General features: G+C 52.0%; 1 protein-coding gene and 1 non-coding gene across 11 annotated transcripts; both read right to left on the bottom strand.

The window, feature by feature from the left end:
- Nucleotides 1-125: 125 nt before the first annotated feature.
- On the bottom strand, nucleotides 126-27,058 carry Chd3 (chromodomain helicase DNA binding protein 3). Of its 10 annotated transcripts, none has more exons than XM_075992052.1 (40): nucleotides 26,762-27,058; nucleotides 22,303-22,415; nucleotides 21,379-21,549; nucleotides 21,052-21,176; nucleotides 19,499-19,785; nucleotides 19,135-19,265; nucleotides 18,823-18,973; nucleotides 18,468-18,661; nucleotides 17,942-18,172; nucleotides 17,560-17,763; nucleotides 16,888-17,099; nucleotides 16,202-16,333; nucleotides 15,343-15,442; nucleotides 14,823-15,014; nucleotides 14,482-14,682; nucleotides 13,819-13,956; nucleotides 13,438-13,559; nucleotides 13,119-13,292; nucleotides 12,612-12,753; nucleotides 12,261-12,392; nucleotides 11,201-11,318; nucleotides 10,908-11,032; nucleotides 10,482-10,713; nucleotides 9,980-10,146; nucleotides 9,367-9,544; nucleotides 8,896-8,961; nucleotides 8,296-8,381; nucleotides 8,008-8,141; nucleotides 7,351-7,495; nucleotides 7,020-7,182; nucleotides 6,393-6,514; nucleotides 6,152-6,287; nucleotides 5,950-6,051; nucleotides 5,650-5,781; nucleotides 4,803-4,911; nucleotides 3,827-3,959; nucleotides 3,357-3,598; nucleotides 2,273-2,436; nucleotides 1,902-2,028; nucleotides 126-1,334 (listed from the first exon to the last, which is right to left on the bottom strand). In XM_075992052.1, the coding sequence occupies exons 1-40, from the start codon at nucleotides 27,033-27,035 to the stop codon at nucleotides 1,097-1,099; spliced, it is 6,345 nt and encodes a 2,114-aa protein (XP_075848167.1). In that variant the 5' UTR covers nucleotides 27,036-27,058; the 3' UTR covers nucleotides 126-1,096. The 10 variants fall into 10 exon arrangements, with proteins under 10 accessions (XP_075848167.1, XP_075848172.1, XP_075848168.1 ...); XM_075992057.1 differs by having other exon boundaries at nucleotides 3,403-3,598; XM_075992053.1 differs by having other exon boundaries at nucleotides 5,650-5,778.
- On the bottom strand, nucleotides 7,752-7,890 carry LOC142832071 (small Cajal body-specific RNA 21). Its single transcript, XR_012907162.1, has one exon.
- Nucleotides 27,059-27,874: the final 816 nt, after the last annotated feature.

The following is a 27,874-nucleotide window of genomic DNA, read 5'->3' as shown; positions in this document are numbered from 1 at the left end:
GAAACCCTGTCTCAAAATCCAAAATAAAAGGGGGGGGTTATTAAGATGAAACAGTACAAAGCAATAATCTTACTTTCCCTCCATACAAGAAAATCCCCCTCCGCAGGCAAAAATGACAGCACACAGAAAGGAAAGTATAATTTATATGTACAACCGATAACCTGATACAGAAGAGGGATTGGGACAGCCCAGGAGTGGGAGCGAAGAGACTGGGACAGGGGCAGCAAGGAGGAAGTGGGGGTTCCCCATGCAAACTGCCGCTCCCTGGCCCCTCCGTGGAGGGAATGTGCCCATATCTCCCTAGCCTGTTAGCCACTATGTTGCTCTGGTCCCACAGGCAAGGTAGTCTCCTGACTAGGCACCTGGCCTGACCTACTCAAATTTAGTCTGTATCCAGGCCTTGAGGAGGGAGGATTTAAGTCCCCCAGAAACCTGAGCCCCAGAGTGGGGGTCTTCCCCCATGTGTGGCCCTCTGTATTCTCTCCCACCCTTTCTAGGGTTCCTAGAACAGGCTGGGAAGCTCCTCTTTGGCTTGGGGGATTATTACCCAATCGTTACTCTTTGGGGGGGGGGGTCCTTGGTCCCTAGGGAGGAGAAAGGTTCCTAACGCAAGATGCTGGTACACACAAGGTGACTGAGCCACTAAACAGCGCCTTTATTCTGAGGCTGAACAGCAGTCAGCTCCCTCTCTTGCAGCTGCACCCTCCATGTAGAAGAGGCAGCCACCTCTCCTCTCCCCTTCTTTCTCCCGGTGCTATTTCCATCCCTCTGTAATGAAGTCCCCTCCTTTCTGTTATTCTTCTCACAAAGTTCCTATGGGCCAGGCAAGGCTAATCCCCCACTTTGGTAGGAGGCGGAGGTGGTACTGCAGTAAAGGACTGGAGAGGTGCCACCTCTTCCCTCCCGACAATCATTTAGTGGGAAGCTGTGTATTTGGTGTGGGGAGTAAGGGTACTGGAAGACCCCGCTAACCATCTCCCACCCAGACCTCTTCACACCAGCACAGTCTTCAAGGTTTGGTGGGAAAGGTGTGTGGAGGTGGAGAGAGATAGGGGTCCTTCTTGAAGGGAGAAGTTATAGAGGGGCAAAAGGGCTCCTAGCCCAGCGGTGGCCCAAGGGGTGGGGAGGGTGGAGGGTTGGCAGCAGGCCCCAAGGCCTGAGATGTGGGTCGGCTCCGGGGCCGAGGCCTAGGTGAAGGGCAGGCCTGAGAGCCAGTCAGTCGTCTATACAGATCACCTCCCCTGCTCGGGACTCCTTCCGATCCAGCCCGTCTGACACCAGCGCCCCCATCATTTCCTTCTCTTTCTTCACCAGCACTGGAGGGCCGTTGGTGGCTGTTTGGGGAGACAAATTAGGAAAGGTCAGCCTATCCTTACTGCCATGTCACTTCCTGTCACTCTGACTTGTCTTAGGGACCCTCCTCCTCAGATTCCTCTTGTGCCAGCACGCGGCCCGGCCGGGTCTGATTCCCCAGCCTTTCTGAGTTCACATTCACTCTCCTTAAGGAAACCAGGTAGAGGGAGTTCGAGTGGGTTAGGCTTTGGGTTTCTCAGTTTTGTTTTGTTTGAGAAAGAGTCTCTCCACATAGCCCTTGCTGTCCTGGAACTCAGAGATATCCCAAGTGCTGGGATTAAATGCATGTGCCACCACACCAGGATGCTTTCCCACACAGCCCAGGCTGGCCTGAGGACTCTCAGGAATCCTGCCTCGGCCTCCTGACTGCTGGAGAGTTTTGTCACGGGGATACAAGGAATGGCTGTAACAAGCCCAGAACTACTCTTCCATAAAACAGTAGACACTTACAAGGAAGAGAGACGGGTTTAAAGCAGGACAAGGGAGTCAAGCAGGGATGAAGTTTGGCAAAAGTGAGGGAGAAGCAAGGAGTCAGAACCACATCTAACCTGTGATGAAGGACCCTGCAGGCATCTGGCTGTAATTGGCGCCTGCGGCGGCCAGGGCCCCTACGGGTGCAGCGCTGAAGGCTGCCCCGTATCCCGGTGGAGTGGCGTAAGGACCCGGGGGAAAGGCCTGGAATAGAGAGCAAGCTGAGGTTAGTTAGTCCATAGTCTAGAGGAGAGGAATCACGCTCCAGAATGACTAGAGGTTGTGGTGCAGGCAGGGAGACTCAAGGTGAAGCCTACTGTAACAGGTTGTTTCTCCACATATGTAGGATTCTGATGGAGTGTGTGTGTGTGTGTGTGTGTGTGTGTGTGTGTGTGTGTGTGTGTGTGTGTGGCACTGACAGGGTAACAAGTTAGGGAAAGAGGGTTACCGGTGTGGGGTGAGGCTCTGTGCCCTTGCTGGCCAGCCGGCTGAGGATGCTGCGCTCGGACATCTGAAGGCGGGCTGCGATGGGGGGTATTCGGGACAGCGTGGCTGGCAGGCGGGTCACATCTGCCTTCATGTCGCTCAGCAACTCCTCCAACTGGTTCAGAACTGGGGCCCGGGCCACAGAGAAAGAAGAGCAAGAGAAAGATGGAAAGAGAGAGATGGAGCCAGAAAAGTGACAGTCAGATGGACAAGGACAGTCAGAAAGAGAGGACACAGACATGAAAGGACCACAGACCAAGTGACAAAAATGACAGGAAGTAGACAGAAAAAGAGTGATTCAGAGGAGGAAAGTTTCAGGCCAGATACCACATAGGACAGATGGAAATAAAGAAGAGAAAGGAATATGGAAAAGAGGAAGGGAAAGACATTGGAAAACATGGGGTCGGGGGTTGTCAGAACATCCCATATGGGAAAAGGGAGGCTTAGGGGTTGGGGATCGTGGGGAGGAAACAGGAGGCATGGGGTAGTATGATTTAAGGAATCAGTTTTAATACATAATAGGGGAGAGAAGTTAAGGGTCAGTGTTACATAGAAGGACCTAAGGCAGACATGTTCTGTTAGGTGGTTAAGATGGCTCTGGGACTTAAGCTACAATTATCAAGGTAGAAGGATATGGGAGAAGAGGTTGAGGGTTAAGGAAAGTTTTATGGGGTACGGTCAAGGGTGGATGGGCAGGAATTTTTACTTCATGGGATAAATGAGGTGCTAAGATAGTGATCTGTGGTATCAAAGCTAAGAACATTTGTGTATAAACACATAAACTAAAACTATCAGGATCGTGGCAGGCGCACTCCCAGGGATGAGGTCTCACTGAATAAGGTGACTGGTACCTACTGGTCACTGATGTGAACCCTATCTATCAGGTAGGGAGAATGGGCTTGGACAAGGAATAAAGGTTAAAACCCAAAAGGATGCCAGCTGGGTCAGAGGTGGGGTTAGAGGCCAGAGGGGAGTGGTTCAGAGGGTAGAGGGGTAAGGGGGCAAGGGTGTGGGTAGATTTTGAGGGGTGCGGGGTGAAGACTTACGCAGCGTTGTGGGCCCTCCCCCGCGCGGGGCCACCGCGGCCCTTACCCTTGTGCAGGACGGCGTTGGCTGGCTTGTTCCCTGCCAGCGACTCCTTGGAGAGGTGCTGGTGGCTCTCGGCTAGGCACTCGGCCTCGGCAAAGCGGGCGTGGAGGGCCATGGCGGGGTGCGCCGGCTCCTGTGACAGGTTCAGGTAGGCCGCCCGCCGCAGCTGCTCCTCAATCACCAGCGCCTGCTCCAGGAGCTAAGGGCACAGGATAGAGGTGAACACAGAGGTGAGCAGAGGGACAGGACACAGCACTAGAGAGCTACTCTGTCCCACTCTTGGCCCAGGAAATGCCACATGCACTCCAATGCAGACCACAGTTTCCATCACTTGGGTCTTAGCCAACTCTCAAGATGCTAACGCTCCCTTTGGATGACTTCTGACCCAAGGCCTTTCTCACCCTACTTCTTTCCTCTTTATCCCCACCTTGAACCTCCGGGCCAGGAATTTATTTTTCATCTCCAGGAAGTTCCCCTTATTGGCTTCAGTTTTGAATGGTTCATTGATAATGGCGAACTGAGCATCATTCTGGATGTCTTGCCACCGGGCATAGCCATGACTGCCAGCAGAGGAAAAGGAACTATCAAGGAATTTAACTGAATGGTCTTGACTGTGAACATTTCTTCTTATTGGCCAGATTTCCCCAGACTGGGGTACAAGTCTCTGCCCTAAGTGTAGGCCCTTCTTCAACCCGTAGCTCCCCTCTGTCCTGGCTAGTTTTTCTCATTAGAATTATATGGGGAGTGGAACCTCAATAGAGAAAATGCCAAAATAAGGTCTGGTTTCAGGCAAATCTATAGGGCATTTTCTTAATTAATGATTGATGTGGGAAGACCCTGCCCATTGTGAGTGATGCCACCCCTAGACAGGTGGTTCAGGATGCTATAAGAAAGCAGGCTGAAAAGCAGCCTACAATTCACAATTCCAGAGAACCTAGACAGCAATGAGGACCCTAAGAGAGACATACATGGATCTACTCTACATGGGGAGTAGAAAAAGACAAGATCTCCTGAGTAAACTGGGAGTGTGGGGATCATGGGAAAGGGTAGAAGAGGAGGGGGAGGAAGGAAAGGAGTGGAGAAAAATACACAGCTCAATAAAAACAACTAAAAAAAGAAAGAAAGAAAAGAAAACAAGCCGAGCAAGCCGTAAAGGGCAAGCCAGTAATCACTCCTCCATGGCCCCTGCATCAGTTCCTGCCTCCAGGTTCCTACCTTGAGTTCCTGCTTCAAGTTCTTGCCCTGACTTCCCTGGAAGACGCATTTTAAGTTGTCAGATGAAATAAACCCTTTCCTCCTGAAGCTGCTTTTGGTCATGTTGTTTATCTCAGCAACAGAAACATGACCAAGACACCTCTCCCAGCTGAGAGACCTTTCTTAATCGTACATGTGTACAAGGATACAGGACGATCCCAGCCAGGAGCCAATAGTCATGTCTTCGGTGCCAGATTTCGTTGAGCTTCCCCGAGGAAATAGCTGCCCTCTCTTCATTCTGCCACAGTGTGTGAAGCTCTGCAAAGAGAGAAGCATCAGAGGCTTGTGACCCGCATCTACCCCAGTAGGCATGTATGGATGGAAAGCTGAGTGAGGGCAGAATGCTAAATGCTCCCTAGGAACTGAGTAGGGTGTGGGTAAGAGAGGTGGCTCAGTGGTTAAGAGCACTTGTTCATACAGTGAACCAGAGTTCAGTTCACGGCACCCACACGGTAACTCACAACCATCTATAACTACAGTTACAGGGATTCAGCACCCTCTTCTGACCTCTAACGGTTTATACACACGTGGTGCATACACATACATGCAGGCAAACACACAGACACATAAAACTGAAAAAAATTTAAAAAGTGGGAAAACATTATGTTAGGCAGTAAGAAATAAAGTTAATTAAAAACATAGCAGGGCGGTGGTGGCGTACGCCTTTAATCCCAGCACTCGGGAGGCAGAGGCAGGGGGATCTCTGTGAGTTCGAGGTCAGCCTGGTCTACAAGAGCTAGTTCCAGGACAACCTCTAAAGCTACAGAGAAACCCTGTCTCGAAAAACCAAAATAAATAAATAAATAAATAAAAAATAAAAACAGGCTCACATCAGGGTTAAAACAAAAAATCGTATTAGAGATGAGAGGGAAGGCCCATTGTCAGCATGCACCATCTCACTGAAGGACTTGGAATTCAATGGAGCAGGCAGCCTCAGGCACAATGAGAAAGCCCAGAATGGACAGTGAGGAGCAGGTAACAGTCGACAATTCGCACCTGTAAAACCACCATCAGCAATATTGAACATGAACCTCGGCTTCTCCACTTTCTCCTCACGGCGCCCATTGGACCGTGGCTCATCTCGAGGAGGCCCAAGTCGGAGCTCCCGCTCAGCTTTGACATCCTCTGCTAGGCCAAAGAGAGCAAAGCTCACACCTCAGGACAGCCTCTACTAAGTCCCAGGACTACTTAATACATAAACAACTACCCACCCAAGGCTCAGGCATTTGGTTTCCCAAGATTCCACCTCCCCTGGTTCCCTTAGGGACTCAGGTATCCAGTCCTTCCTCCCATTACCTCTCTTGCCCAAATCCCCTGTTTCCCCCTCCGGCCTCTCCCTGTGTTCCTGTACATCCAACGGTTTCTCCTCCCCCCTTTCTGCTGGTGTTGGCTCTGAGGCTGTGGAAAGAGTCAAGAGATAGGAAGGGAGGATGTTACTCTCATCCCAACTCCAGAAGATGGAACTCCGAAACTCCGGAGCACTGGGATAATCACCCACCGGACTTCTCTCTGTCTCCTCGGTACCCAGGTTCAGGCTCCACCTCTCCAGTCACCCCTGGTGCTTCATCCTCTAAGAGAATCTTCCTTGGTTCTAGCCGTTCTCCAAGTGATGGGGCTGGGCTGGGAGAATCAACCTGGTGAAGGACAGTGGAGTCAAGATGAGCTAAAGGTAGCTAGTTACCAAGAGCCCTCCAGACCTTCCACTCCGCCTCCTCAGAGAGATCTAGGTGTCCACACACCTCTGTCTCCACCTTTTCCCCCATCCTGCTATTCTTCTCTGGCTTCTCTTCTGGGTTTTCAGTGTCATCCTTCTCCAGAGGTGTCCGTATCCCATCTCCTTTCTCACTCGGAGCGGGAGTAGCTGTGGTGAAGGCAGAGTGCTATGGTTTGGATATGGCCTGAGTGTTCTCCAAGAGTTGGTTCATGTGCTGACATTTAATGCCCAGTGTGAAGTACTAAAATGGTAGATTCTGAATCTAAGGACAGTATTTACAGGTGGGTTTTGGAGGAAATAATCAGGATTGGGTAAGGTCAGGGGTGAAGCCCCCCACAACTGAATCCTGTTGACTCTTCAGAAGACGGAGAGGGAAGAATCTACACACATGCTCTCTGCATTTCAGCATGCGATATCCTGTGTGACCTTGGGATTCTGCAAGCAAGAAGGTGATCACCAGATGCAGCTGTTGACCTCAAACCTCTAAAACCATGAGCCCAAATAAATGTATTCCCTGTATAAAGTTGTTCATCTTCATGTATCTCATTACAATCACACAAACAGCCTAATTCGGGGAACCAGGAGGGGAAGCGGGTCTTCCACCCTGACATCTGACTGCACTTCTTCCCCCACCATCCTGACTCCCAATTACCAGGTTTAGAGGTGCAAGGACTGTTGGTTGTAGACGCCTCGGGGGTGGTGGGAGATGTTTTGGTTGGGGAGGAAGCCCTGGAAGAGCGCTTGGAGTCAGCACTAGGATCAGGCATGAGCTCCGGCATTGACCAGCGTCCATTGATGTGCTCAAACTCTTGCACCTGGGGAAGGAAGTGAGCAGGCACAAGGGTCAGTAACTGGTGCTGGTGTGCAGGAAGCCCTAGTCCCTCTGTAGCACACCAGCCGGACCTAGAAGGAAGAGATGAGAGACAGAGGAAGGACAGAGACCAAGCAGCTGCCCAGACGCTTGAGTGAGGAAAGACTGATACCTTCTTCTTGACAAGAGACATGACTCCAATGCGGGTCAACACCTGCTGGCGGCTCAGCCCCTCCCGAGGGACCCCATCGGCAAAGGTTTCTGAGCCGTCTGCTCCAGGTTCACAGAGATGGCGCATGAACAAAGACACATAGGCCCTGAAGAGCGTGGGGGTAGAAGGAAGATTGCAAGGTCTTAGGGGGTGTTCAGGAAATGAGGGAGATGCAGAGATCACTGACCTCCTGAACTTTAACTCCCCATAGGCCTCTCACTTGTGTCTCCCTCCATGTCCTAACTCATCCATGGACCTTCCCCATCAGCCCAGCCCCCCACTGCATCTCCTGGGACTTGGCCCCATCAGTCAGTTTTTCATCCTGTTCACCAGCTCCTCCTGCCAAGTTATCATGGCCAAGTAAATGTGAGGCCAGGCTAGCCTGGGTGAGGCTCCTTCCTCAAACACCCTTCCCATGAGGGAGAGGCTTGGCCCCTTTACTCTAGGCTCTGTTGAGGGGAAGTGGGGTAGGCTGAGCCCACATCCCAGGAAATCGAGCCTGGACGTGTTTATAAGGTAGGAGGTGGCGCTCAGCTGAGTAAGGTCACATCATATGGTAGCCAAGACAAGAGAGGAATACCCAGAGCTCTGAGACCCACTGAATCCAACCCCACTCACTTAAACTCTTTCTCGGTCTTGCCCCTCAGGTCCCGCACTAGCCACTGTGTGGTGAAAGCATCCTGTGGCGGCATCCCCCAGCGCATCACAGCGTTAAGGAACGCCTTCCGCTGTCTGGTATTGAATCCCAGTACCTGAAGGTGGGGAGGGGCAGGGCCAGGATTGATTAGAAGTCTGAAGTCCTTTCTACCCCCGGTGACCCAGTCCTCAATCCTAATCCACTCTCCACCTCCCACTGCCACCATTTTCTCCTTAGAGATCATGCAGGGGCCTGGGCCAGAGTCTCACCTCAATGTTCCCCCCAACTCGAGCCAGCAATGGAGGCAGCGGCTTGTCCTTTTCATTTCGGAGCTGCCTCTTTGACTGTCGACGCCCTAAGGGGAAGGGTGGCACTGGTCAGTGGTCACCACCTCCCCTAAGGCCACAGTCTTCCTCTGCACCCATCCCCGTAATACATAAAACCCGGGGCTAGCCTGTGTCATGTTTCTAATTCTCTTCCAGGCATGTTGCCAGCAATACTACCTAGCAAAGCTCAAAGAAGTCATATTCAAAAATTAATAACAAAGATCTGAGAGACAATGTTACTCATGGGAAAGTAAAATAACAATCTTCCTGTTTAGTTTTGGCATATGTGTGTTTGTGCTTTCAGATGAGGTCTGTGTTGCCCAGGCCTCCAACTCCTGAACTTGAGCGATCCCGTCTAAGCCTCCTAGTATCTGGGCCTGCAGGTACGCATCAGCAGGCTTCACTACCTCTCTTGTGAAAGCATCTGATAGCACAGGGCTGGATGCTCCAAATGTGACACAAAAAGAAAAAAAATAGTGGGCTTAGAGAAGGCTAGGAAGTGAAACTGAAAGACTGAGACAGGAAGTCAAGACAAGAGGCCACCTTCAGGACGCTCATCGAAGTCCTCATCCTCCTCCTCCGACCCCACTGAGTATTCTGACTGGTTATCTGTGAGGACAGAGGGGTCCACGGTCAGCGGTTACCATACTGAGGCCCTCCTGGACATTTCTCCACCTCCACCCAGGCCTTGGTCCTGCTGGAGATGCTGGGTTGCATCCTTTAGCCCTATGTCCATAGCCATCTTTAGTCTCTGGATACCTCCTATTTACCAGAGGACTTCCGTCAAAGTTACTCTAAGACTACTGTGAAGTCCCAGGGTCTTCACAGCCTTCCTCCTGTAGTCACTAAATAGTGAAATCCCCACAAATCCATCTGGCTTAAAAAAGTTCCTTTCGACCCTTCCAGATCGCTGGCCTCTTGCCTGCTCTATAGCCCTGACCTCCATCAAAAGCTCCATCAAAGCTCTCTCCATCACATCTTCCCTTCCCATCTCTGGTCAGGGGCAGCCCTCACCTTGATCCTCCTGAGCAGCATCATTGTAGTTAACCTGCTTTCGAACCCGCTTGCCCTTGCCTAGGTTTCGGGCAAGGTCTTCTTGCTGCTGCTCATAGTGATGCCTCAGCAGCTTCTCCCAGTAGTCGGGATCCACATTCTCCTCCTGCTTGATGATCTCTCGCTCGATCTCCTCAATCTGAAAGGCAGCAGAGTCAAGGCTGGCGCCTCCCTCTCACTTTGGCTGCATCAAACTCCTTCTCTCTTCTACATAGACCAAATCCTGCTCAATGCTGCCTGACCTGTCTTCGGGTCTGCATCCAGCTTCTGGACACTGCACCTTTTCTCATCACCTCTTCCTTGCAATGTGCTGGCTCTGCTAAATCTCTCCTCCACTTCCCCTTGCTTCCTCCCACAGACTCTAGTAGCTCTGTGACTACCAGAACTTTCTGTGTCCATGTCTCTCTCCAAAGTCCAGTCTCATCTATAGGAGTGAGAAATTGTTTGAGGTCTACTGCTGCTTTTTGCTGGGGGCCAGGATGAGGGAAATAATCCAAAACTAAGAGTGCAGAAAATTTCACTGCCCTTCAGAAATGGCCTTGGAGAGACAGGGTGTGGCCCCAAAGCCTCTTACCTTGTCTTCTTCACGCACAACATACTGTGCCACCTTGAAGGAGCTGAGATACTCATTCATGTTCTGCACATCAGTATCCTCGGTTGCATCCTGGTTCCGGTCCAGCAGTCGAGCGATGGCTTCGTTGTCATAGTGGATCACACTGCTATCTTCCTCCTTATTCTCTCCTGGCAGAGACATGGACAGAAAAGACTTGAGGCTCTAGCCAGAAGATCAGGTAGCTTAGGATGGGTGAGATGCTCCACTCTTCTTCCTCACTGGGCCCTGGAGAGAACCGTTCCCATGACATGGGAATGCATGTCAAGGGTTCTTTGCTTTGTTTCCTTAGGTGGCCAGCCCTTCTCTCAGGACTACTAGACAGGGTTTTTTTTTTCCCCTCACAGGCTGAGAGAAGTGTTTTTTTTTGTTTATTTGTCTGTTTGCTGTCTGTTTGCTTCAGAATGTACTTTTCCTCAGAGGAGAACAGGGACTACCTTTAGGGAGCTGTAGAAAAAGCTCTCACCCTCATTTTCATCCTTGAATAGCTCCTCAGTGCCAAATTTGAGGATGTCATCCAGTTCCTGCTTAGACATGGAACCGGCCTTGGAGCCCAGGCCTGGCCGCACCACCAGATGCGTCAGCATCATTTTCCTCTTCGCCACCTGTGTGATCCGTTCTTCCACAGACGCTCGGGTCACAAAACGGTAAATCATCACCTTGTTGGCCTGGCCAATCCGATGGGCTCTGCTGAAGGCCTACAGCGGCAGGAGAGGATGGGGGTCAGCCAGGGGAGTGGCACAGAGAAGCTGGCACACGGTCAGAAAAGGAGGCTGGTAGGGAAAGGCCTTCTCCTCTTTCCTCAAACCCACACCTGAGCAGGACAGCCTCCTCCATGAACCCATATCAACCTGCTGAATGTTAAGAGGGGATTTAGGGTGCAGGTTCCCACCTGGATGTCATTATGGGGGTTCCAATCAGAATCGAAGATGATAACAGTGTCAGCTGTGGCCAAGTTGATGCCCAGGCCCCCAGCTCGGGTGGACAGGAGGAAGCAGAATTGTTGGGCACCAGGAGCTAGGAGGTGAGAATTAGGCCAAGTTTACCACCAGCTGCTAGATGCTCTAACTATAAATCATTATATCACAACTCCAAAGTCTAAGTTTCCACCATCCCCCATCCCAGGGACATGGCTGAAGTTCTCAGGCCTTCCATATCCACAGGGACCAAAGCATTCATCCTCACCATTAAACCGATCAATGGCCTCCTGCCTAAGGGCACCAGTGATGCCGCCATCAATGCGTTCGTACTTGTAGCCTTCATAGTCTAGGAAGTCCTCCAGAAGGTCTAACATCTTGGTCATCTAAAACACAGGACAGTAGGAGTCCAAAGGTCATGACAGTAGCTTGGGTTTCAGTTCCTACCCTTCCAAGGTCAGAGCCTGGGCCCAACAACCCAGCTCCACCCCTCTGCTCAACACAGACCCTCCCAGAGAATCAGCCATGCGCTCAGCTCCCTGCTCGTGATGTTACCATGGCAGCCACAGGGAAGAGGTACGGGTGGTTGCAGCACTTCTTAAGGTCCATCCCCAAGTCTTGTACTGAAACCCACCCCGCCTCAAGCTCCCAGGAAATTCATACCACCTCCCAAGTTCTCACTGTTCTAGTCAAACTCTTGATTTAAGACCATTTCTTATCACCATGAAAAGGTTTCTGAGAAACCTATAAATATTTTGAAAAACTCATAAAACTGGACTGTAGCTTTCTCCAAAGTGGAGGGATTCTTTCATCAACATCCTAACGGGCCAGCATTCCCTACCGGTATTTTCTCACAAGGCTGACGACTATACTAGTCTTAGAACAGGGATCAGATGCAAGGATGAGCCAGGCATGTCAGGCCTTTTGTTTTGTGTTTACAGATGAGGATTTGCTGTGTCGGCCTGGCTGAGAGGTATGCACCACCTCAACCGACCCAGACCTTCTTCATTTCATCTTATTTGTTTTCCAGAGCTAGGGATCAATCATAGCCTCCTACAAGCTAGCAAAGGCTCTCTCAATGAAGCTTCTCCAGCCACTTGTCCTCCCTTTTCATTATTTGAATATAGGGTGTCTCTATGTTTAGACTGGCTTCGGCCTCAGCATCCCAACTTCAGGGATTGCAGGCATGTGTTGCTTTGCCTGCCTGAGTCAAGACATGCTTATGAGCAGGATCTCAGTCTTTCATATTAGAGCAGCCACAGGAATGAGGACAGGGCTGGCGAATGGCAGCGGAGGACAGCGATGGAGAGAGCAGGCGGGACAGGCACCTGTGAGAAGATGAGCACTCTGTGTCCTTGCTCCTTCAGCTTTCTCAGCATCTTCTGCAGCAGCATAAGCTTCCCTGATGACTTAATGAGTGCCCCACCCTCATAAGCCCCGCTGGGCAGTTTTGGAGACTCCTGAAAAGTGGGGGAATGGAGAAGAGGGTCAGGAAACATACTCCTTACTCCTGCTACTTTGCCTAGAGAAGCCAAAAGCTTAATACAGCTCCCACACTTTTCAGTTCCTACCCTTCCAAGGTCAGAACCTGGGCCCAACAACCCAGCTCCACCTCTCTGCTCAACACAGACCCTCCCAGAGAATCAGCCATGCGCTCAGCTCCCTGCTCATAATGTTACCATGGCAGCCACAGGGAAGAGGTACGGGTGGTTGCAGCACTTCTTAAGGTCCATCATGATGTTAAGCAGGGACACCTGGTTCCCGCCGCCTCGTGAATTCAAGGCCTCAAAATTTCGAGTTAGGATGTACTTATAGTATTTCCTAAAGACAAGGATAGGGATATACAGGGGATAATAAGAAAGGAACCACTTCTTTTTCATTTTTCTTTCTTTCTTTCCTTCCTTTCTTCTTTCCTTCCTTCCTTCTTTCCTTCTTTCTTTCTTTTGAAACAGGGTTTCTCTGTGTAGCCCTGGCTATCCTGAAACTCACTATCCTGGAACTGTAGTCCAGGCTGGCCTCAAACTCAGAGATCTATCTGCTTCTGTCTCCCAAGTGCTGGGATTAAAGGCAAGGGACACCACTCCCAGCAGCAACCACTTCTAATGCGCTACTTGGTCCCAACTCTTGGAAAGATACTATCACCCAAACCTCACTCCCAAGTAGAGAGAGCCTGTCCCAAGTCTCACTTCTGCATGGGGCTGAGCTCCACTCGGACAATGAGCTCCGTCTTGGCCGGCATGTTCTTAAAGACATCTGCCTTGAGTCTCCGCAGCATGTGTGGCCCCAGTAAATCATGTAGTTTCTTAATCTGGTCCTCTTTGGATATGTCAGCGAACTCCTCCAGGAAGCCCTCCAAGTTGCTAGCAGACACAGAAGTAAAACAACACACAAGATGAGAGGTCCCTGCTCTGATCTCAGGCTCTACTTCTTACGTCAGATGAATCTTCTACTGGAACTCCTGGTGTTGCCTTTCCTCCCTGCCACCACCCTTAGCGAGCCACTTACTTAAACCTCTCGGGAGTGAGGAAGTTCAAAAGGTGGAAGAGCTCCTCCAGGTTATTCTGCAGCGGGGTCCCCGTCAGCAATAGCTTATGATCTATCTTATAGCCATTGAGGACCCTGAAAAACTAGAAAGTGAGACAGGGACAGGCAGGAGAAAGGGTTATCAGTGGCAAGTGACTGCCTCACCTCACAGACATTTTCCTAGTGCCAGCTCCTGAATTCCCATTTCCCTCCAGATCAGAGACCCCCAAATCTCTAGCTTCTCCCAACACAGTCCTGTCCCCAGATAGTTCAGGAACCTTCCTTCCAGGCTACAACTCCCCCAAAGGATTTAAGGGTCAAGACACATGAGGGTGCACAGACTCCGTCTGGAACCTCACTCACCTTGGACTGGTTGTTCTTGAGTCGATGAGCTTCATCCACCACAAGACAGGCCCAGCGGATGGAGCCAAGCGCTGCCTGATCGATGGTGATCAGCTCGTATGACGTCAGGAGAACATGGAACTTCACCTGAGCCTCTCTCTGCCAACATAACCACTTCCCATTCAGCTGCCACTTAACACACACCTACCCACACCCCCAGCCCCCACCTTTACACACACCTACCCACACCCCCAGCCCCCACCTTTACACACACCTACCCACACCCCCAGCCCCCACCTTTACACACACCTACCCACACCCCCAGCCCCCACCTTTACACACACCTACCCACACCCCCAGCCCCCACCTTTACACACACCTACCCACACCCCCAGCCCCCACCTTTACACACACCTACCCACACCCCCAGCCCCCACCTTTACACACACCTACCCACACCCCCAGCCCCCACCCTTTACACACACCTACCCACACCCCCAGCCCCCACCCTTTATCAAGAACCATAGCTCTCAGTTTCCACCCCCATGCCCAGTACTGACAGACTCAGGCATGCTTCCAGAGAGTCGACGATGGACTACAGAGGCACAAAGACAAGGAGAGGAATTCCTTGTTGGGACAAAGAAATGAGAGACCCGAGGATCTTGAAGCAGGAGACAGACTCACCTTCATCTTAAAAGCCTTCTTCCCGCCTTTGATGGCGTTGTCCTCAAAGGAGAACTCATTCTCTCGGATAATGGCCCGGCTGTCCTTGTCTCCCGTGTATGTGACCACATAGAACTTGGGTGCCCACATTTGGAACTCTCGCTCCCAGTTGATGATGGTGGAGAGTGGAGCACTCACCAGGAAGGGACCTTTGGTGTGGCCCTGGGAGTCAAGGGTGGAATCCCATTAATCCTGGCTCTAGGACTACACACCAGTCTGCCTGCTACCTGCCAAAGCCTTCCATCCTCCATGCCAGACTAGGCTAGGACTCACACCCTCGGGGCCTAGACTCCATCACACACCTCCTTGTAGAGTGAGTAGAGAAAAACAATGGTTTGGATGGTCTTGCCCAGGCCCATCTCATCAGCCAGAATGGTGTCAGTGCCTTGGGCCCATGAGAAGCGCAGCCAGTTCAGCCCCTCCAGCTGGTACATGTGCAGCGTGCCTCCTGTGGCTGTGATGAACCGCGGCTGGGTCTCATATTTCACTGTAGGCTGAGGAGTGAAGACATCACAAGGTTCAAGGGAGCAGCTCAGGGTTCTTCCGCTCTGTCCCAAGCTGGATTACAATTTCCTAAGCTACGGCCTGAGTTGAGTTGTAATCTTCAGACTTCCCCCCTTGGCCCCTAAAGCAAACCCAGCACTAGGAAGGGCTAGCTCAGAGGGAACTGGGCTCCACTTCTGGAAGCACTCCAGCTCCCACAGCAAGTCCCTAAGCCCTCTGAAGAGGGCAAGAGTGCACGATGGAGAACAGCAACTGCTCAGAGCCGCAGATGGCTTCGGGAACTCAGTCCCACGGCTGTAGCGACCGGAGAGAACTTACATCATTAGTAGGTGAGCTGGGAGGCCCGTCTCCCTGCAGCTCCTTCTTCTTCTTCTTATACTTTCGAGGCTGTGCAGGGTCCTCTCCCATAATTAGCTCACTGAGGAAAGAGTGGGTGTCTGAGCAAGGCCTGGTCCTCGGGAGCCCTCCCACTTTCCTAAATCTATTCCAGATCTGCCTCCCTCTGCCCAAAACCTCTGCTCAAATTCTCTCAGTTTCTTTCTCCAAGGATTTTTTTTAAATCTAACTACATGTAAATTTTGTGTGTGCAGGCACATGTCAGGGCCTACATGCAGAGGTCAGAGGACAACTTGTGAAAATTGATTCTCTCACTCCACCATGTGGATTCTAGGGGATGAAACTCAGGCTGTCAGGCGGAATGGCAAGTACCTTTACCCACTAAGCCGTCCTGTGGCCTTCTCCCAAGCCTTCTCCCCTCACTATACCTTGAGAGTCAATCCTCCTTCTCCAGGTAACCTCTTACTCATTTCTCAGACCAGATCCCATTTCCTCTTCTCATGTTTTTATATTTAGTTTATTTTTATTTATGTCTGTGTGATTTCTATGCACATGTCTGTGTGGTGGGTACCCTTAGAGGCCAGAAGGAATCTGATTCCCTGGATCTGGAGTTACAGAAGGTTGTAAGCCTTCAGATGTGGATGCCGAACTCAGATCCTCTGCAAGAGCCCTTAGCTGCTGGGTCATCTTTCCAGGCCCGGCCAGATCTTACCGCTCTTCCTCAGACTACTGCTACCAGAGCCATCAAAGGCTGAGCCCAGGCTGCCACTGCCCTGGCCTGGGTCTGCGTAAAACTGCATTTGCAGCCTAATTTTCAGGTTCTATGTACTGGCTCCCTCACCGATGTCTCCAGTAGCTTTGTTTATGGTCTTCATATTCAGGGATGTTCATCTCATCCTCCTCCCATGTAGACTGGTCATAAGGCAAATCCTTCCATTTCACAAGATAATGGTAATTCCCCTTTTTATCCATACTGTTGGGCAGGAGGCCAAGAGGAGGAGCAAGAGAGAAAAATAGTATGGTCACATTGCACAGCGTCCTAGTAAATAAAGTGCCAACAAGCACAGCATCTGCCACCTTAGCCTTCTCAAGATGGTATGTAAAAGTCAGCCATCACAGCGCATCCCGGAGAGCTCCATCACTCACTGACCCAGACAGGATTTCTGAGTGTCTAATATGACACTCATGGGTAGAGGCACAAGCGAGTGAACCGACAAATACCCCATCTGATCACTCGCGCTCTGGCATAAATGAGCTAGTGCTAGGCAGAAGTAGAACCTACACTGCGAACACTCACAGTTGGCTTTCCTGTCCCATCCCCGGCCCTATGCTACTAGAAACAAATAAAGAATCCTGGGCTGGGCTTTCCTCCTGGCTTCTCAAGTGCCCCAGAAGAACAAGGCCAGAAGGACTGGAACTGCAGAAACAGTTACCAAACGTCAAGTGGTCATTTGGTGTATGTAGGGCCATCGCCAGAGTAAGAACATGTCATGGTCCAGGTGGGCCTTTCCAGGGACCAAGTCTCACCTGTGGTTGATGATTCGGTGGACGGTCATCCACTCTGGCTTGATGCCAAACCGGTAGTACTTCTCCTCCATCTCAGCATAGTGAGGGTCCTTCACCTTGCGCTTGTCACTCTTCCCGTCATCCTCACCAGAGCCATAGTCCAGGGGTGGCGGCTCATCCATGTCATTTTTCCGTTGGTAGTTGCGATACATTACCAAGTGGAAGATTTCCAGCTGAGAGAGCAGAGAGGGAGGGAGAAGAGACAGCGTCCAAATTCAAAAAGACAAACGGCAGCAGGGAAGAGGCTAGCAATGTGAGCTGTAGAGAAGGGATCTTTGAAAGCAAGTGGATAAAAAACAAAGAGTAATAAAAGCAATAGTGAAAAATAAATAAAACTGATAGGACAGAGTTAGAAGACCAGGCCTGGGGGAGCAGTTAAGGAATGTAAGAGGCAAGACAAGGGGGATTAAGACAGCAAAGACGGATAAGAAATAAAAAAGTAAGAAGGAGATGGCAGTGAGGAAAGGGGTGAGAACTACAGAGATGAAACGAGACCAAAAGAACCACAGAAAGAGTGTGAGGCCTGAGGCCTAAGCCGAGGGGGAAGGAGATGGAAACCCAGAGGAGAGGGGAGGAGCGAGCTAGTGACTGACAGCAGAATCCTGAGGGTAGGACAAGCAATAGCCTTTGTACCTGAAGCTCCTTGGCCCAGGAGCAGTGCCAGTAGGACAATCCCACCCATTTGACAAAGAACTCTCGCTCTGATCTGCCTTGAAGAGGACGAGGGGGTGGGACGTCTGGATTCCCGTCTGTTTGCTGGGGTGCTGGCATTGCAACAGGCGGCTCCCCCCATCGCCAATGCAAGATCTTCTGAACACGGCCCTTTAGCACAGGACACTTCAGGATGGACACATGAGAGAAAAAGGAAGGAAAAAGGCAAGGAGAGCCTCTTGTTAGGTAGGACAAAGGTACAACAAAGGGTGGGGGCTAAGAAAGGAAAAGCTCAGTGTTTGGGACCCAGGAATGGGTGAAAGTTGGGGCTCAATGGTGAGGTTAAGGACAGAGTCCCACTTACTGTACATCGTGGGCACAGCCATTCACCGTTGGGGATGTCAGGCAGCGGGGGGTTCAGACAGTGGATGTGGTAGGAGGAGATGCAAGCATCGCAGCACAGCAGCTCCCCACCGTCCTTGCACACTCGGCAATACTCCATGTGATCGTCCTCTTCCTCCTTCTCTCCTTCCTCCCCCTCCTCTTCATACTCTTCCTCCTCTTCCTTGGCCTCCCATTGTACCCCTTCCTTCTCCTGGGAATCAAGAGCAGAGAGAGAAAAAGAGAGAGAGAGAAGATAAGGAGAGACTGGAAAATTGAGGCAAAACCAAGATGACTGAGTCCCAGAAGTGCACAGAAGTCTCGTGGGCCCTACCAAACAGGTTATCCCCATTTTCCAAAAACACTGGCTCTGTCGAAATAGGGTTTGATGAAAGGACCCAATCAGGACTCCAGAATCTTGTTTACCTATTACCAAGAAGCCCAGAAGACCATAACAGAAAGCAAGAAGAAAAGAGATAGGTGGGACCCTGAGGGCACCAGGTACTCACACAGTGGGGACAGCTCCATTTGCCCTCAGGAGCCCGGTCAAGCTCAGGGTCAAGGCAGACGAGGTGGTAGGCACGAGGGCAGGTGTCGCACAGAATAATTTCCCCACCCTGCTGGCACACCTCACAGTAATCCTGGTGATCCGTCTCGTAGCCATCAACCTCCTCCTCCCCGGCCACTGCGGGACAGCCCAGGACTGTCATATACCCCAGTCAAGTCAAAGGGAACAGAAAAAGAAAGAAAGGGATTCAGGGGAGACAGAGAGAAGGGTTGAATAGAGAAGTCAAAATCTGAAGTAAGAAAGACAGCAAGGGAAGAAGAGGGTGGACAGAGGGGCTCACACAGTGACAGCCTTACCCTTCTTCTTCTTCCTTCCTGGCCGGCCTCGCTTCAGTTTCTTGGCACGGACAGGGCCATCAGGCCGGCCTGAGGCACTATGGACGCTACCACTGTCCAAGTCTGACTCCTCAGCTTCTGGATCCGGGCCCTCATCGCTCTGGAAAGCATACTGCCCATAGCCCCGCTGCCGTCAGTGAGGCATGCTGGGTTCTGCTCACCACCTCCTCCACCCCTAGACTGTGGGTTCCCCGCTCAGCTTACCTCATGGACTACCCATGGATCTCAGCCCTTGACACCAGGATGTTTAGCAGACAAGGAAGAGCCACTCACCGAGCCTGCCTTCTTCCTCTTGCCACCCAGCAGCCCCAGCTTGATTTTGAGTGGTGCCATCTTCTTCCCTCGAAGCTTCTTGCGTCCATCAGGTACTCGGGGGTTCTTATTCCGCCTCTTGTGGCCTGGACCTGAATGAGAATAGGGAGGAAAGGAGAAAACCCATAGGCCATGACACATCCTGGAAGAACAAAAGTCACGGGAACTCTGGACTGCGCCTTGGGCTACGGCTTTCCTCGTGTCCCCTTCACGGGCAGCAACCCTCTCTCCCCCCAGCAATCAAGGCTGGGAAGACTTGAGCTAGTCATGAAGCCATGCAGTTTGGAAAGCAGGGAAACAGAGGTTGGAAAATGAGGGTTCCTACCTTTGCCCTCTTTGGTTTTGGCTCTTCTGATAGGTGGGGGCTGGATTTCAGGAGCAGGGGGTGGTGGGAGGGCAGGGGGGGGTCCAGATGGTGCTATGGGGGTGGCTGGGGAGACAGCAGCTGACACCTGCTCGGCTACAGCTGCTGCCGCCGCTGCCGCCGCCGCCGCCACAGCAGCTGCTGACCCTTTGAAGGGGTTATTGGCGCTGAACTCTCTCCACTTGGCCCCCAGGATGGTCATCATCTTCGACATTGGGATCTTGGGATTCTTCTTAGCAATTAGGGGCCTGGAAATATAGAAGCAGAAAATCCAGACCTTTCACAGATGGTCTGGGAATACTGCCATCTTCCCATATCAACTAAGTCTGTGCTAACTATCCTGGGTAGGGGGAATACATCCTATTAAGAAAAACATTAAGTAGTAAATTAAGCAAAAAGAAAAGGGAAATAGATCCTGTTGAGCACCATCCTCACAGTGGCACAATGGCACTCTTGCTTTGATTTTTCTACATTTTACTTAATTCTATGGAACTTGAAGAAAGTTTCCTTTGGGATAGTTTTGTGTGTGTGTGTGTGTGTGTGTGTGTGTGTGTGTGTGTGTGGTTTATCGAGACAGGGTTTCTCTGTGTAGCCCTGCTGTCCTGGAACTTGCTCTGTAGACCAGGATGGTCTCGAACTCAGAGAGATCTGCCTGCTTCTGCTTCTTGAGTGCTGGGATTAAAGGCGTGCACCACCACCACCCAGCCTCCCTTGGGATAGTTTGAAAGAGACAGACATTGCATCTTCTTCAAAGGTGTGTGTGTGAAAATCCTATGAGGACACCTGCGACGCTCAGTGCTGGGAAGCAGGCTGTCTCTAGCAGGGGTGTAAGCAAGACATCACTAAGGACAGCTACCAATTAGCATCTCTTGAGTCTAGGTACCAAAGGTTTTGAGTCTAGGTGCAAAAGGCTTTGCATTCAACTTCCCACCAAATCCACACAGGCTCCTACAAAGTATGTATCATTTCTAGTTTACAGATAAGGAAACTGAGCACCAAAGAAATTAAGTATCTTGCCCAAGTGGAAGCCAAGGCACTAAACTGCTGTGTTAAACCTCAGTATGGGCTTTCTCCATAGCTAAAATCCCACTGCTACCAATGCATGATGTGTTGTTACTAGGACTAAAGAAAAGGTTGTAAAGACTTGAAATAAAAACTCTCAGACAACAGTGTCACCCAGGTCTAGTCTAGAGAAGCTACAGCGAGGAAGATGGAATTACTGGAGCAGAAGACTCAATCCTTCCTGTCCTCACTACCTTCTAGTTCTGGAAAGTTCTCTAATGTGGTACTAGACTCACGACTTCTGCCCTCACAACCTTAAGGAAAGACAGACTCTTAGCTGGGACTGACAGATCCCAAACCAAGAGTAGACTGAAATTATGTGAAAATGTTGTGTGCATATGCCATGAATTTCTCTGGAAGCATTTTCTTAGATTTTAAACAGATTCCAGAGAGGCCAAGCCCGCACACCAATAGTAACCATTCATCTGAAAGGATTCCTAGTTCCACTGTACCTCATGAACTGACTGAAGGCTTTATAGTTGGTAAGTGTGTGGTAGTCCTCCTCGGAGAACACATGCTCCACATCCTCCAAGCCCCAGGTCAGAAGCAGCGCAGCTGATGACTTCTGTTCCACCTGCTGATGGGGACAGCGGGGGCGGGGGGTAAGGTGGGGCTGCTTGGCCCCTCTCCTCTCATCCATCAATGTCTCACTCAGTCTCCACCAACTTCCTGACCCCTCTGCAGCCCAGGCCCCGTGCTTTATCAACCCCAGTTCTGGCCGCACCCCTCTTCGCCTGCACCTCTGATGCAGACCCCTCACTCTTCCTAACTGTACTCACCTTTTGCCCCCCATCTCCTTCTCCCCTTTTCCTCCTCTTTGTCTTTTTCTCTTTTTTTTCTCGGTGCTTCCTTCTTCGTTTCCGACCTGGTCCAGTTCCATATTCGCTGCCTCCACTCTCTGACTTCTCCCGGTACTCATCTCGCTCTGAGCCAAATTCCTCTTCACTGTCCTAAGGAAGAGAAACAAAAATAACATCTATTAATTCTTGCCATGTGCCAAGAACTGTTCTCAGCACAAAACATATTTTATCTCTTTCCATCTTTTTTTTTTTTTTTTTGATTTTTCGAGACAGGGTTTCTCTGTAGCTTTTGGTTCCTGTCCTGGAACTAGCTCTTGTAGACCAGGCTGGCCTCGAACTCACAGAGATCCGCCCGCCTCTGCCTCCCGAGTGCTGGGATTAAAGGCGTGCGCCACCACCGCCCGGCTATCTCTTTCCATCTTTACAACTATCCCATGAAACAGTAATTGATCTATAGTTATTCACTTTTTTACAGAGGAAATTGAGGCATGGGGAGCTAACTAAACTGCCCAGGAAGACAGAGGACTTCTAGGCTCTGAATTCACGCAATCTTCTTCCAAGACTGTGGTTTTCTTCTTCCCTCTGTATTGGGGATTAAACCCGAGACTTAAGCATGTAAGGCAAGTTCTGTACCACTGAGCTGTCCCTCGGCAAGCCAGCGAGCTCTCAACTGTTTCTTTCAGATTGCAGGGCAAGTTACAGTGACAACTGGATGTTTTACCAGCTTGGAGCACGTGAGGTTAGGGTTCCAGGTCCAAGAGATGCAGATGAAATAAAGGAGGGAGGGAATGGAGTCTTTTGACTTTAAGAACACCTTTGCTCAGGCAACCAGGGACAGAGAAGATGTCGTCTCTGGGAAGGGGACCCCACCTTGTTACAGCATTAGGGACCCTTGGTACTCACGAGCTTCTTGCGTTTCCGGGGTTTGCCTGGCTTGTTTTCCTTCTGCTTTTTGGGTCCTCGCTTTCTCTTCTTCACACCCAATGCTGAAGGCAGCAGCCGGATATCATCCTTATCTTTGGAGAGAAGAGCACCAGAAAACCTAAACTTGAAGCACCCCAATCCCTGAGGTTCTTTATTGTCCTCTTTCTTGCCGATTCAGTCACACTCTCTAGGAACCCAGGCATTAATTCCTCTAAATTTCACTGCCCTCCAACGGATGCAAACAGAGTGTTTCTAGTACTCTGGGATCCTCTGGTTCTGAATGGGAGGTCAAGGGTCAGAAAGGAAGAGCAGCCAAGCCACTCCCTTTTCTCCCCTCCTACTAACAAGGGACCAGACTCTAGGCCACCGGCTCAGACTGTGGCAGGTCCTTTCAGTCCTCGCCAGGGCTCCTCCTGCCTTCCCCCTCACTTTGCCAGCTGGCAGCTTGCCCAGGAACCGGGGAAGCCATGCCCAGCTGCTGGCCTGGCCTGACCCCAGCACTTGGAGTAGGGAGACACAAGCTGGCAGCTCCCTAAGCCAGATGCTGAGAAGGGAGAGCCAAAGGTGGACACCCGGGTTCTCACACTAACACCCTGGGGCTCTGACATCCTTTTTGCCAAGAGGGAGGCCTCTATTTACATTTTCTTGGATAATCACCCCAACACAGCACTGGAGAAAAAGAAATTCTCAGCTAGTCATTCTACCCTCTTGCCCACGGGACCAGTACCTGCCTCCTTCATACCCTAACTCAGCAAAACGAAGTCTGTGCAATTCCCTAAACAGTCCTTCTCCCAGAGGACTGGAATCTGCCTCTAAATCTCTTCCCAGAGGCTGTGCCCTTTATCCATGGCTTTACCTTTCACTTCTGTATTTTTCTCAGACATGCACACACACACACGCTCACACATACACACACACACACATTACAGGGACACAAACAAGGATATAATCACAGACAGACACATGTGACATGTGCAGTCTCAAATTCATTTACACACACACGTGCACACACACACACACACCTGTGCCTGCTTCAGCATAGCTATGTCCCTGGCTCTCTCCCCAGAAGGTTTTGACAGAGGGCTCAGGACGGGTCCTTCCCTGATATCCCACCACCCCATTCTCCCTGACCCCTGCCAGTCTGCTGAAGCTTGGGGACCAGAGTGGTTTCTTGCAGAACAAGCCCTAATGCCCCACAAACGGATGTCACACAGAAACGGTGCTCTAGTTCACCTACCACCTCCACAAATCACTAGACTAACCAGCCAGACCTGTCTTGTCCAAGGAAAGGCAGCTGCAGCCTGAGGGGAAAGCCAGGGCTTGGCCCAGGCTCTCGCTCTAGGACACACAATCCTCCTCTCAACAGCCAAGGAAAATTAGCCACAATTAACACCCCAGGCCTGGGTTTCCGATCTGATGCTACCTTTCCTTCTACCTCCACCATCCCGTGTCCCTGTGAGCAAAGACACTCTAAGATGGGGGTGTGGGTATGCAAAGAGGCTGCCTGTAGAGAGGCCGTGTGTGAAAACTGATCCACGGCTGTAACAGGACGTCAGACGTCATGCCCAGCAGCTGGCTCCCCTTAACTCTAGGGACTTGGGTTAACACGAACATGGAAACGAAGACCGCGGGGCAAGTGGCAAGGGCAGGCCAGGCTACGCCAACTGGCTAAGGATCAGGGAAGTGGCCCGCCGGGTCACCCTGGGTGTGTGGGGCGAGTAAGCCAGTGAACTCCACTTCCCACCCAGTCCAGCAGGAGGTTCTTGGTTTTAGGCCGACGTCGGTGGCCAGCAGAGGGGAAGAAAGGCGAGGAGAGGCAAGGGAGGGTAATAAAGCAAATCTAAGCCCCAACCTCTGTCTCAGCAGCCTCTCAATGCTGGCCGCGAGCCCAGACTCTCCCACATCCCGGCTCAGATCTCGGGAAGGTGGGGAGGGCGAGGGCGGAGTCTGGCGGGAGGGCCTGTGGGAGGAGCCTGGGTGAGAGCGTTCCTCCCGCCCCTCTCTCCTAATCTCGCCATCAATCTCTCACACTTATATTTATTTTTTTCTCAAATTCCCCTCCCTCCCCCACAACGAACCTCCATAATAGGTCTGCCGCACATGCGTACTGAATGCAGGAGGTGGGTTTGTATGTTCAGACCTTTTGCAAAGAAACTACCAGAATTTTCCGCACCACCCACAATCATTTCCCCACCCCCATCCCCACCCCCCAAGGAATCACATCTATATATTATGTTATATTATTTCTCTAGACTTGCCAGAAGGGGGAGGGGGAAGAAATGAGGTTTTTTTTCTTTAGCTTCCTGCTCCCTTCCCCCACCAACACGAATGCTGTTATTTTAAACGTTTAACAATGTAAGGAGACTGGAGCGAGGGGGGAAGGGATAAAAATTGGTCTTGGGTAAGAATGTAAAACAAAATGGTGAGAATCAAAGCAGTCGCAATGAAAAACAATGGAAGGCTCTCAAGAGTACAAATTCATATTCCAGCAAGAGACGAGGGCGGGCAGCCTGAACAGGGCTCCTTAGAGGAGACTTATTTTCCCCACACTTAGGTAGACGGATAATGAGTACGCTAAAAATATTTTTTCGAAAGTTTTGCCTCAGAAAATCATCTGAGGGGGTGTATCTGGGTCACTTATTTGACTTGGAGGGCTGGAATGGGGGATGAACTTGCCCCGAGAGACAGAGGAGGTGAGGTTTTATTTCAAATATAAAAATGTAAAAGCATTTGACGTTTCTCAAGGGTTCAGAAAGCAAAGAAGGGGGAGGGAGGACGCCACACAAAGACCCATGTCGACCTTAGACTCGTTCATTCTCCTCTCTTACAGGCACACGGTTCCTGGGATCAAAACCAGACCCGAGTTCCGAAGAGTCAGGCGAGAGTTACCGGTCCCTTGACTCACCTGACGAGCCTCTTTCCCCTCTTTTTCACACCTTGCCGCAGGCAGCCCTGCGGGCAACCCTCTCCCCAGATTCTTTTATTCCTCCCCCCCCCACCCTCCGCCCTCCAAGCGAATTCTGCGGGCTCCGTGGAATAACTTTTTTTCTAAACTTTTCCCCTTTTTCGGGTAAGCCTAGCAGGGGTAACGGGCTTTTCCCAGAAAAGCATTAAACACATTTATACCCCCTCTCCAAAGGCTATCTCAACATGTGCGACACAAAGTCACACTGGCCAATATGATAGTTTCACAAATAACGTTTGGAAGTTTGGTGCATTTGTGCTCCTCGGCCGCCAGAGACTTGGGGGTGTGGATGTCCCCAGTCAGAGGTTACGGACACCTATCCTAAAGAAGACAGAAATCGCTCCACCGGGGGAGGGGGGTCTGCTGGACGTCTGTCCCCAGCACAGCTGGACGTGCTGCTCAGAATACCCGATGACTTGTCATCTCGGAGAAGGGTGCTGAGCGACGGTCAAGCACAGAGCAGCTGGGTGGGCAGTTCACGCCCCCCAACGTGGTCAGGGTGTGTGGGTGGGTGGTTTCATCAAAAGAGTGACAGTGAATGGCAGCCACGTGAGAGTCACAGCTGGGAAGTTCGGCCACCCCAGACTGACGGGGTCACGGGGGATAGGGGCCTGCACTTGACACAAAAGAGCCTGGGGCAGAGATGCCGAGGGTGGGGCCAGAGGCATCAGGCTCCCCAGACACTTTCCTGTCTCCCCTAATCTGAAGTGACCTGAGATCTCCACGGCCCGCTGGGGGTAGTGGAGGGAGGGTAGGTCTAAGTCTTACTCCAGGAAGTGGTCTGCGTGGAGTGTGGTCACCACCTGCCCCTAGACATCAGCCGCCACAAACATTCACACGCCCCCTCCCCCGCGTGCCACCGCACGCCCCTGAGTTGGCGGGCACCAAAGTCCCTGCAGGTGGAGGGGATGGTCCGCCGGCCACCGTCCCACCTCTGCCTGCCCAAGTCCCGTGCGGAGGACGTCGGGTGGCCGTCGGCGCCACCCACGGAACCCCACTCAGCTTCAGTGCGACCCCACCGGGGCCGAGCCCGAGGGGCGCTCACGCGGCCGCCCCTCCCCCACGCGCCCCTCCCCCCACGCCGCCGTCCGGTCGCCGGGGTCTCCGCGGTCCCTCGCTCGGCCGGGGAGGGGGCCCCGGCTTCGCCGCGGCCGTTTCCTGCCTACCCCCTCCCCGCCGAGGGTGAAAAAAAAAAAAAATCTCCTCCCCCGAAAGCCGCGACCAAGTGGCCCGGTCCGCGCGCGCAGCTCGCTCCCAGCGCTCTCCAGCCCGGGCGGCGGCGGCGACCGCGGTAGCGGCGGGGGAGGGGTGCGGCGGGGGAGGGGAGGAGGCCTGGCCCCGAGGCCGCCGCCGCCCGGACCGCGGGGCCCGTCTGGACCGGCCAGGCGCCCGGGACTCGCCTCGGCTCGGCCGCACTGTAGGTGCCCGGCTCGGCGGCTCCGCTCGGGCCCGGGGAGTCTGGCGGACGCTTACCTGGCGGCGGGGGCGGCGGTGGCGGTGGCGGCAGCGGCGGCGGCGGCGGCGGCGGCGGGAAGAGGTGGCAGCTGGGGGGGCTGTGGCGGTCGCGGCCCCGGTCGTGGCCCGGCCCGCGCCCGAGTACTCCCTCTTCGTCCTCCTCCTCATCGTCCTCGTCGGCCGCCTCCACCTCCTCCTCCTCCTCGTCGCCCTCTTCTTCCTCCTCTTCTTCCTCCTCCGACACCACCATCTCCTCCTCCTCCTCCTCCTCGTCCCTCAGAGGGGAAGCCATCCTGTGGCTCTGGCCCCCCCACCACCCCCCCACCCACCGCCCGCCCGCCTCCCCCACCGCTACCACCACCACCTCCTCCTCCTCCTCGGCGGCGGCGTCCTCCTCCTCCTCACCGCCTCCCCCAGCCCCCCAAGCCCCCGGGCCACCCCCCTCCAGAACACCCACCCCGGGGGCTGGCGTCTGAGGAGGGGGGCCGCACCACCCCCAAAAATGTTCTTGGAAAAATTTAAGGACTTTTTCCCCCTTCTCTCTTTGCTCCCAAGAGAACAAGAAAGGGAGATCGTTTTTTAAAAAAATTATATATATGTATATAAAAGTTTTCGACTTCTCTCTACCCCCCTCGGTTGCTTTAAATATATTTAAATTCTGAGGGGGGCGCTCAGAAATATTTCTCAGAGCTGAGGCACTAAGATGGCCGCCTTGAAATTATTTTTAAAACAACCCCCCCTCCAGCACCGCCACCCCCTCTATAAAGAAAGAGAGAGGGGGGTAAAATCCCCTTTTAAAACAAAATGGCTGGCTTAATATTTCATTTTTCATACACCCCCCTTCTCCCTGTTACATCCCATCTCCAAGCTTCTACTCAAAAGCCCACTAATTTCTCCTTTTTCATAACTGATTAGTGCACAGATTAATACATTTTCCTTGTGTATTGAGGGAGAGAGAGAGAGAGAGTGTGTGTGTGTGTGTGTGTGTGTGTGTGTGTGTGTGTGTGTGTGTGTGTGTGTTGGGGGGCATGAAGGATTTCTGCATAAAACAAAAATGGCTGCTGTGACTTAACTCCCCCCCCATAAAAATCTTTGGGGGGCATTAATCAGTACTCATGCTCAGTCTGACAT

Source organism: Microtus pennsylvanicus, chromosome 11 (assembly GCF_037038515.1).
Source record: "Microtus pennsylvanicus isolate mMicPen1 chromosome 11, mMicPen1.hap1, whole genome shotgun sequence".
Classification (NCBI taxonomy): domain Eukaryota; kingdom Metazoa; phylum Chordata; class Mammalia; order Rodentia; family Cricetidae; genus Microtus; species Microtus pennsylvanicus.
Note: the sequence above shows the minus strand (reverse complement) of the source record. Positions and strands in the feature narration are given on the sequence as shown.

Excerpts from the sequence above, each read along its gene's own strand:
- Chd3 (XM_075992052.1), bottom strand. The coding sequence starts at position 27,035 with ATGGCTTCCCCTCTGAGGGACGAGGAGGAGGAGGAGGAGGAGATGGTG. Across the intron at positions 5,782-5,949 it reads AGGGGATTTGGGCAAGAGAG|CAGAGGATGTCAAAGCTGAG; the intron begins GTAATGGGAGGA and ends TCTTTGGCCTAG. Across the intron at positions 3,599-3,826 it reads TCCTGGCCCGGAGGTTCAAG|CTCCTGGAGCAGGCGCTGGT; the intron begins GTGGGGATAAAG and ends CTGTGCCCTTAG.